The sequence below is a fragment of the Arachis ipaensis genome, chromosome B08 (assembly GCF_000816755.2).
Source record: "Arachis ipaensis cultivar K30076 chromosome B08, Araip1.1, whole genome shotgun sequence".
NCBI lineage: Eukaryota > Viridiplantae > Streptophyta > Magnoliopsida > Fabales > Fabaceae > Arachis > Arachis ipaensis.
The window spans coordinates 45,849,848-45,859,584 of NC_029792.2; the positions used below are offsets into that span (position 1 = coordinate 45,849,848).

General features: G+C 35.2%; 1 protein-coding gene across 7 annotated transcripts in view; it reads right to left on the minus strand.

The window, feature by feature from the left end:
- The window catches only part of LOC107613512 (persulfide dioxygenase ETHE1 homolog, mitochondrial), a 5,278-nt gene extending 825 nt beyond the window's left edge, over window positions 1–4,453 (minus strand). Inside the window, exons 1-12 of one of the 7 annotated variants that reach the window (XR_002352409.1) lie at window positions 3,917–4,452; window positions 3,540–3,668; window positions 3,355–3,462; window positions 2,346–2,480; window positions 2,112–2,153; window positions 1,916–1,975; window positions 1,790–1,843; window positions 1,631–1,659; window positions 1,409–1,511; window positions 984–1,008; window positions 693–766; window positions 381–581 (exon numbers count right to left, since the gene is read on the minus strand). Coding sequence is in view for 4 of the 7 variants with exons in the window: in XM_021109418.1 (XP_020965077.1) it covers window positions 564–578; window positions 693–766; window positions 984–1,008; window positions 1,790–1,843; window positions 1,916–1,975; window positions 2,112–2,153; window positions 2,346–2,480; window positions 3,355–3,462; window positions 3,540–3,668; window positions 3,917–4,171 (897 nt within the window). In the remaining 3 variants the exon portion in view is untranslated. Of the gene's footprint in view, window positions 1–380; window positions 582–691; window positions 767–983; window positions 1,009–1,408; window positions 1,512–1,532; window positions 1,660–1,789; window positions 1,844–1,915; window positions 1,976–2,111; window positions 2,154–2,345; window positions 2,481–3,354; window positions 3,463–3,539; window positions 3,669–3,916 lie in introns of those variants that run through there. The other 6 variants (XR_002352408.1, XR_002352407.1, XM_021109418.1 and 3 more) reach the window with 6 other exon arrangements.

Genomic DNA, 9,737 nt, shown 5'->3' on the forward strand with positions numbered 1-9,737 from the left:
AAGATATCTCTCCTTTTCTGTTTTGTTTTGTTTTGTTTTTGAAAAACAGGTAAATATAAAAGACATCTCTACTTTTGGAGAGTCAGATAGCACCTTGTTCTCAAAGTTGTTCATTCGATAGTGAATATTTAACAAAGCGTCCATTAAAAATTTATAATGTTGTTTCTATCTAGGTTTGTCCTAAGATCAGATAAACCCTGAATTTCCAAATAAATTATATGTTTCTTCACCCTAATCCAATTGGTTAGTTACTTAATTATGAAAATTCAGTACCAACAACCAAAAGAAAAAGAAAAAAGAAAAAAGCGAAGAGCTCTGTAGCTTAGTCTTCAACGTGTAACGTGCCTTAACATAGAAGATAATCAAATAGAAGAGAACAATAAGCATAATCACTGAAGTATATATTTATATTAGATTGAGTCCCACAATCATTATTTTACTATTAGTTTACATTCTTCATTTTCTGTTCAACTCAAATTCCAATTAACACTTCTTTTTCGTGGTAAATTACATTACTAACTGGTTGCTGGAGTGTGTTATTTGTACTCATTCTTGCTTCTTGCTCACACAGACACCCTCTACTATTGGATGAGACATAATATGGGACTCATTTGACATAATCATTTACTTAGCTTGATAAACGAGTCAAAATGAGTACACAAAAATATTTCTTACTTAAAAGAAGTTCACACCTTGGATTGAACTCCACAAACCAAATTAGCTGGGACAGCAACATCGATCATTTTTGGATATGAAAGGTTAAGATCTGTTGCACACAATCAAATATAACCATGTAAAAGTTAACTTTGATGTTTTATTTATAATAAGTAGAACCTTATAGTTTGAGGTGACCTAATTTTCAATTATATTTCTATCGTTTAAAAAATTTTTAATCATATGCTTATTTTGAAAAAGAATTAATCAAGACCTACTACAGCAATTTATTATTATGATAAGACTTTAAGAGTTTAGTTAGCACTTACTTGCCATGATGTTCTTGAAAGTTTCCTGGAAAAGAGGCATAAACAATGTCAATAGTAAGAAGTACTACATATCTTGGGGCTAACCAGCAGTATTATTATAAATGAAATTTCCAAGTTGATAACCTTTTTAGTTAGATATAAATCAAAATTCTGTCATCACAATATGAAAATTATATTTTTCTTGATCCTAGATCAAAACAAAAGGATTTGCTCATGTTTCATGATCAACAAAACAGCATCTCGTAGTAGATAGTTCAATGAATGGTAAGCAAACACGATAATATAAGACCATTACTCTCTTATCTACTAATCAGAGAAGAAGCAATTTAATGTTCTTTATATTATATTTGAAAAAATGTGAACTATATATTTTATAAACAACTTGTTCATGAATATAGACCATGTTTCAAAGAATCCTCGATTACATTTTCAAGAGCTCAGCTTCCCGGACAAAAGTTATTTATCACAGAATATTAGCTTTGCTGTAAATTGGATGTCAGTCAAAGCATTCAAATAGTAGATCCGACCCTCTAAAATGAGGAGGTTGGTAAAGTTAGAAAGTGAAGTTCCAATTACCCTTGAATCAGGGTATTGGGACTCACTGACCCGCACATGATTTAAATTTATAATCCAATGGTGATTCTTACTTTCCATATTCCATGCTTCGAGGATCTCTCTTTTGCTCAAATCACAATCACATGTAAATCTCTTATTAGAGTCTCTAAAAGAGTGTCTTCACACATTTCACAACTATATGTTCGGTTAGTGGATTGAGATTATAAAATATGAACATTTTCAAGCATTACCTCATCCTTTGTTAGCCGTGGATTGTACTGCATCTCCTCTCCAACAGTGCTTACCTGAAATCAGTAACTTGTAAGCAACTCTCTAATAATAGGTTTGGCAAGCAAAAACCTAAAAACTTTCCATACACTGAATCCTTTGTAGTCATGAGCTGGGTAGATAAATGTATCCTTGGGCAGTGTAAAAATCTGTTCCCAAAAAATATGCGAGTGAGTCATAATTATACCGAACTTTTGGAACAAGAAATATATTATCTCTCTTAGTTCTTGGTCTACTTGTCTGAGTTTATGCTTAACATAATGCATAATCATCTTAAAGTCATGCCTGTGAATATACTGATTTGTAAAGCTGCTCCGAACTCCCACCCTGCATAACAATTACAGAATCAGATACAATTGACTACATATAGTTCATTGCTTCAAGATAATATGGTAAGAATCACCAGCCCTGTATCAGTCTATAGGAAAATGCAAACTTATCCATTGTTCTTCGTTCATATAACTCTGAAGGCCTTTGAGAAGCAGAAACAAAAGGAAATGGAAATACAGTATTATATACCTGAAAGTCAGTCCTTCCACATCCACGTATTAATAGGGCATCTCCAGTGAATGCCATCCTAGGTTGAGGTTGATCAGAAGCATCTCCTGTAACATAGGTAACGCAACCCAAGGTATGACCAGGAGTAGCTCGAACCTACAGAGAGCAATGCCATAAAATGTATTACAGAGTAGCTCATACAATAAATCATAAGACAAGTACGATATCAACACCCTTGCAAAAGAAGAAAAATAAATCCACTTGACCAAAAAAATGAAAAGGAAAAGAATAGGCGACAGTCAACAAAAGAAAAGTGAGTTATGGCTTGACCTCTTTTTTTATCCCAAGTGTACAAGGAGGCAAAACTAGTAAGAGAATTCTTCATTTCATCCTTGATAAAAATAACATTGAGTCATTATGGATTGGCCTCCTTTGTTTCTCAACAAAGTTTTCAGCCTTAAATGCCATCTTTTCAAAGCGATCATAATTTAGTATATATGATTAAGCTGCAACTCATGTCTTTTAAAAAAAAGACCTGCAACTAATGTCTAATGACATATCTATCATTTATCTATACGCCTAACTAGTTCTTAAGTAGCCGTATTTTAACTGATGTTGTTTTAATAACTAGAGGCCGCATCTAATTCTATTTAACACTTCCAAATATTTTATGGATCCAATTTTCAAATTTATCAAAGACTACAAAAGCAATCTCAAACCTAATGAAATGTAATGTATTATTGATAATTCGTGTCATTAGGAAACCCGAGACACAAAACTCAATTTATAGCACTCTAAATACTGGGCATTGCAGAACAAAATAGCTGCAACATCAAACTAGCCCTGCAGCTGCAGCCTTACCCATAGTTACTGAAATCCTGGTCCAGGAACAAGTATGCAGCTCATTGCATCACATAACTTGCTACTTTTTATGATTAATTATAATTAAAAGTATTCCCTTAGAGATAATCCAGCAGAGAGTATGCAATACAAAGGTAGAAAAAGAGAATCAAGGTCACTATGGACTCACCTCCAAAAAAAGATCACCAAAATGGACTTTATCACCTGGTTCCACAAAAAGATCAGCCGTTGCACCACTTGCTTTCGAAATAATAGATTTTACACCCGGAACTTTGCTCTATTCAAAATAAGTACACAACAAAACACATATAAAACAAATTAAATGAACATAACAATAATTCAACAGCTGCCCACCTTGATAAGGCCAGTCCCAGTGACATGATCAGCATGTACATGAGTGTTCATGGCATACACAAGCTTCAATCCCAGCTCTTGAATAAGGGATAAGTCTCTATCCACTGTTCTATCTACAGGGTCTATCAACTAAATTTGTTTTAAAAAAAAAAAAGAATTCATCATTGATCAATTCAACATAACAGAATAAACCATTATGCAATCCCTCAAACACTTGGCACGCATATCGAAAGAGACCCCACTTTCAAAATCAAATTTTTATTCAGAATAAGGAGACCCCACTTTTTTCTTGAAAAGCTTGACCTTCATAGAATCTCTCAGACAATTCCAGCAGTAAAAAAAAGAAAGAAAAAGAAAACAAAAAGTTGGAAACTTACAAGCGCTGGTTTATCGGGGTGTGATGCATCAGCAAGAAGGTACGTGTATGTAGACGATTCCTTCTCGAAAAGCTGGCGAAACAAGAGCTTTGAGGAGGAAGAGGAAGAAGAAGAAGAGAAAGAAGTCATTTGTGATCGAAGTGCGAAGGTAGTTCTTTTGGGAATTGATGTTGAAAGAGAAAGAGAGGTAAGAGGAAAGGTTGAAGCTTTGGATGCAAATAGAGAAACTCTAACGATATGATGAAAACGAAGCATCTTTGGGTAACTTAAATAGTTGGCAAGTGTTGACGAATGACGAGGAGAGAGAGAGAGGAAACAATGGAGAATGAATATGATGATATTGTTGTTGGATGATGATAAATTGATAATGCTAAAGTAGTTGTTGGCGTTGTGAATGATAAAAATAAAATTAATAATTTAATAATAAGAAAATAATAAAGGAATTATTGGGGACGATGGATTCTAATTTCGATCAAATTGGGCATAGGAAAGGTCGCAAATGGGAGTGTAAGGAATTGGCGAAGGACGACGAAGGTTTGTCACTATTTAGTATTGCTTTTGTATTTTGTTTCTGGGTGGCAGATACAGTGGACCACTCCGTCTGTGCAAGCAATTTATGGTACTCTTTTTTTTTTTTGTTGCTCAATCCTTCAACCCCACAGGTCAAGAACTAATCTGTCGCAAATCGGAGTTCCAATTAGGGGTCTGCCGCTGCCAATGGGTTGCTGCATGCACAAGGCGGGATTTGAACCCCCGACACTTGCTTAAGCGGACGAGTGAGCTGACCACTTGACCAACCCAAATTGGTTATTTATGGTACTCTTTTAGGAACTCCTAGAATTAAAAAAAATAATGTTGTATTTATGAAATTTATTAATGCTGACAAAAGTATCTACTAAAAAAAAATTAATGTTATACCTATCAACGAGGAGTGTTAGAGAGCAAATTTTGTGATTTGTAACCATTAATTAGCTATTATTTGTGTTTTTAATGGTGTGAGATTTCATCCAATGGTGTGAAATTACTCATTTTTCTTTTACTAGTTTAAATACTGGTCAAATTTTAATAAAAATGTTAGACCCCTAAACTTTCTCCCCTCAACCATGGATTTCAAACGACAAAGGTATCTAAACTCTAATTTTGTATGACTTTTTAATAAAATTTTCAAATTATCCCACCATTTATCTTCAAATTCACTTCTATTTCCTCTCTCTTTTCTCATATTCCAAATTTTCATAACAATTATCATCCAAATATTCCTATCACCTCTGGAATTCTACCTTCTATTGTTTCTCCTGTTTCTGTAATCTACGCTTTCTACCATTATCGTTTTGTGAGAGTGACGAAAATTCTATGCTTAAACCTATCTTCTCTTTTAAACGTAAAATTCTATGTGGTAGAGTGTCACAACATATTTAAATTTTTGGTTTGCGTAATCTCGCGTTTATGCTCATTTGCAATTTTCGAGGAAGGTTTTCATAAAAATCGAGTTCCGTTAACCCGATTACAAGCTTGATATTATTAATAACAGTGTTAATGTAACTTCAAGTTGGTAACACTCAATGTTTCGGTATGAGCATGTCATACTGAAAATTAGGTTGTTACAGGAAGCAGTTTGAAAAAGAAGCTGTCTGGCAGCTCGCGCAAACGACATTTCCTCACATGAACAAAAATTTCGCATGCGCGAGCTTTTCTCACGTATGCGAGGTTGGATCACATGTCTTGATTATTGAAGCATGTGTATTTATGATTTGGGCTTCCCAAGACTCCCAACAGTTGCGAGATGATATTTTGAAGCCAAATTTTGGAGAAGGAAACTACACTACAATACATATATTTATTTTTTTTCTTTTTTTTTTAGGGTTTGGACCTTGAATTCTAAAGAGCTTTTCTATCTAGAATTTAATTTTTTTTATGAATTTATCTCTTATTTTTAGGTTTTAGTTTGTTTAATTATAGTTCTTTGTTTATAATTTCTTATTTTGCTACTCTAGTTTCTTAAAATTTATTGTTACTTCCTTTAGTTTGCTATTTTAGTCTATGAATCCTAGTTGAATTCTCAATTTTCTTTAATAAATTTGATATTTTATACTTTATTTTTACTTACTTGAGTTGTTATTAATTTCTTGCATTGGGTAGTTATAATTTTTACTATTCTTGCAATTTATGAAGTTTTATTTATATGCACACTAAGTGTTTGATGAAATGTCTCACTTAGTTATAGAGTAGATTTTACATTCTTAGCTTGAGTTAAGAAATTGGATGACAATGAGTCATTAATACCCAAGTTGATTGATAATTTAAAAATATTAATTAACTTTGTTTCCACTAACGCTAATCTTTTACTAATTCAATTAGTAAGTTAGTTAGAACTTGTGGATTAGGGTTTGTAAGAACCGCAACTAATCAATCGGTTAATTAAGTGATCATATTGCTCAAATTAGATTACGAAAAGTTAGAGTGAGAAATTGAGGATTTAAATGTGATTTTTGGACTCAGTGGGTTTTTCTGAGTTAGAAAATGTATTTTCTGCGAAAAACCGTAAAAAACCGCAAACCCGCAGTTGAATCGATTGAACCGGTTCAAGTCTACCCGGTACCGCACGAGAAAAAGTGAAAACCGTCAAAAACCTTAGAAAAATATTAGAAATGGAAAACCGGACGTTAATTTTAAAAGTTTGGCCCAAAGTTGAGCTAAACGGGCTAAAAACCTAACGGGTTAGACCGGGTCTAAGTTGGACACAAGCCCAACATATATAAATCCTCATTAATGAATCCAAACAGCCATAACACACTCAAACACACTTTCATGCTGAAAAGAAAAGAGGGAGAGGAGAAGAGATAGAACACTATTCACTTCAATCTTCTCAAGCTCATATCTTGAGCTGCAGAGCTCCGATCGCCGCATCGTTTGCGGCTACGCGTTCCTTGTGAAGAGCTCTACAAAACTCATATAAGAAACTAGTAAGGAAAGCTCAAAATTCTCTCAGTTCTTCTCAAAATTTTGGGTATTTAGGGCTTTTGATTAAGTAAGTATTTGTGATTTTGGATGTTTAAGTTCACTCTAATCCTTACTTAGCGTTGGATTTTGGCTATCAAAACTGTTGAAAAAGGTAAGAGGTATTAAACTCTTGTGAATTTTTATTTATGATAAACCCTAGGTTGATTTGTGATGATTTATATGTATATAGTTTGATTAATGTGAGTTTGGGAGCTATTGGAACTTGTTGGAGCTTATTGGTGATTGTTGGTGGCTTGGATTGTGTTGGAAAGCTTAGCTTGTGCTCAATTTTAGATTTTGGTACATATAGGGAATCGACCAAGGTATGGTTTCGGTTTCCTCTATGTAATATATAATATTTATGGACACTTAGGCTAGTGACCTATAGGATAGGGTTGGAAATTTATATGTTGTTGATGATTGTTTGGGTTGATGATGTATAATGAATTGATGCTGTTGTGATGATTGAATGATGAAGTTGAGATATGATGGATTTGGATGAATGAATATTGTTGATTATTAATATGAATCATGGTTGAGTTGATGATGAAAATTGATAGTAATATAATGTTGATTGGTGAATATGTGATATATGTGATATTGAGGTTGAGAATAATATGTGAAAGAAAATGTGGAAAGAATAGTGCAAAGTGTTATAAAGTGTACGTTTTGATGAGAAATGGAGTTTTGGAATGGTTCTATTTTGGCATCGGTTGGTTTGAGTTGTGAGAATAAGTAATTTGGTAAATTGTGAACTTGGTAAAGGTTGGTTTTTGGTGAATTTTATTCGATCATAACTTTTGCCTCAATTTTCAAAATTGATTGAAATTTCTTGAAATTAAAGCTTATTGAAAACCCTTCAATTTGATATAAAGTTTGTAAATTTTGGGTTTTTATAGAGGAAGTTATGATCATTCAAAGTTAGTGTTAAAAATATGAAATTCTGCAAAATTGCTGAATTTTGTGATTTCTGGTATGTGCGCACGCACCGCCTTGTGCGCATGCACAATGCTGCAAAAATTTTAACCTGTGCGCACGCACAGACCTGTGCGTACGCACACGCAAAGGCAGGCAGTCTGTTCACAGCGTTAGCACAGCTTGTACGCGTACATACCCAAGGAGGAATTGCAACCTATGCGTACGCACAGCCCTGTGCGCACGCACATGTTGGGAAGGGTAGTCTGTTGGAGGCGCTGGCACAGGTTGTTCGAGCGAACAGACATTGAAAATTTTGACACCTGTGCGTACGCACACCTCTATGCGTACGCACACTTTTGAAAACTCTTCTGGGCGTGCGCGCGCACACCCCTATGCGGTCGCACACGCCCTGTTTCTCAAATTTTACTTTGTTTTCAACTATTCTACCTTCCCAATAAGGTTGAAAGCTTCTCTAACACCATTTTAGGACTCTTGGGCTTAGTTTTAGACATTTAAAACATTGGGAAAGAATTTAAGGGTTTTAAATGATATTATTTGGAAAACTTAGAAAACGGAGGCCTAGGTTTCTGGCGTATTGAGGATGGTTTGATGTTATGTGATGAATGGTTGATGTATGAGATGAGAATTGAGGAATTGTTGAGTTCGGAATAAAAATGTGAATTGACAGTGGTTGAGATGAGTCGAGGACTCGAATGTGTGATGAGGAATCACTAATGTATTGAAAATGTTTTCTGAAAAACCACTGCACTATTATTTTATATTGAGATTATGAGACGCTATGCGCCCGGCAGGGACGGCGGTTGGATCCCACCTGTCGAGGTAGCGGTGGCGGCGTAAGGGCAGTGGTTCGTCCCGCTTGCGTTGAGATGTGAGATCTGTGGCAAGAGTATCCCGCTCGCATCCCTTCGGATCAATAGAGCGTGCAGACGCAAAATCCTGGACAGTGATCCGAGCACTATATCTCGGGGATTCCCATATGAGGATTCCGAAGGGCAACGTCTCCATGGAGATGTGTCGGGTTGGTAGTTAAACCGACAATGTGATATCACAGCCAGTAGGACAAGCATTCATCATGTGCATTTTCTATCTATTTGTTTGCTTTGCCGACTTGCAATTGTATGCCTAATTGAATAACATGTCTATTTGCTTACTTGAACTACTTGTATTATATGCTCCTACCTGTGTTTTACTCGCCTTTTATATTATTTGTGCTTTCTACTGGGATTGAGGAGGTTCGGAAAGCGGTAGCGATGGGATCGCATGGAAAATAGGTTGGTGAAGGCTGCGGGACAGCGGTGTTTGGTTAGAGTAGAAATCCCCTAAGAGAGATTACCCGGTTTATTTATGTTAAGGTTTATATAGTTATGCTTTATTGTTTTAGTATGCTTAAGCTAAATCTTGTGATGGATATGAAGTCTAGGATTGCCTTTGGTGTCCTTGGGTCTTATATCCTACATCATTGGGCACTGTTACCATACTGAGAACCTCCGGTTCTCATACCATATTTCTGTTGTGTTTTTCAGATGCAGGTCGCAACCCACCTTGGTGAGTTGCCGGGATGGTGACAGAAGCGGAGGATCCGGATACCTTTTAAGTCTTTTGATTTATTTTGCTATACATCTCTCACTTTTGTATTTTGTTTTGCCTAGAGGCATGTATTGAGAGAACAAAACCTGTATAAGCCATTTTAAACTTCAGTTTCCTTTTTGTCTGTATATTTGGCTAGCCGGCTTAAACTACGCGAGCCGTGGCTAGTTTCTTATGATATTACACTATTATACTATTATCTTTGTTTATATCACATCTGTTTCTTGTGCTTTAAGTTAGACACTTCGTTAGCACGTTTTGCTCTTTTAAATCCTGTCTTTGAGCTATAATCTTC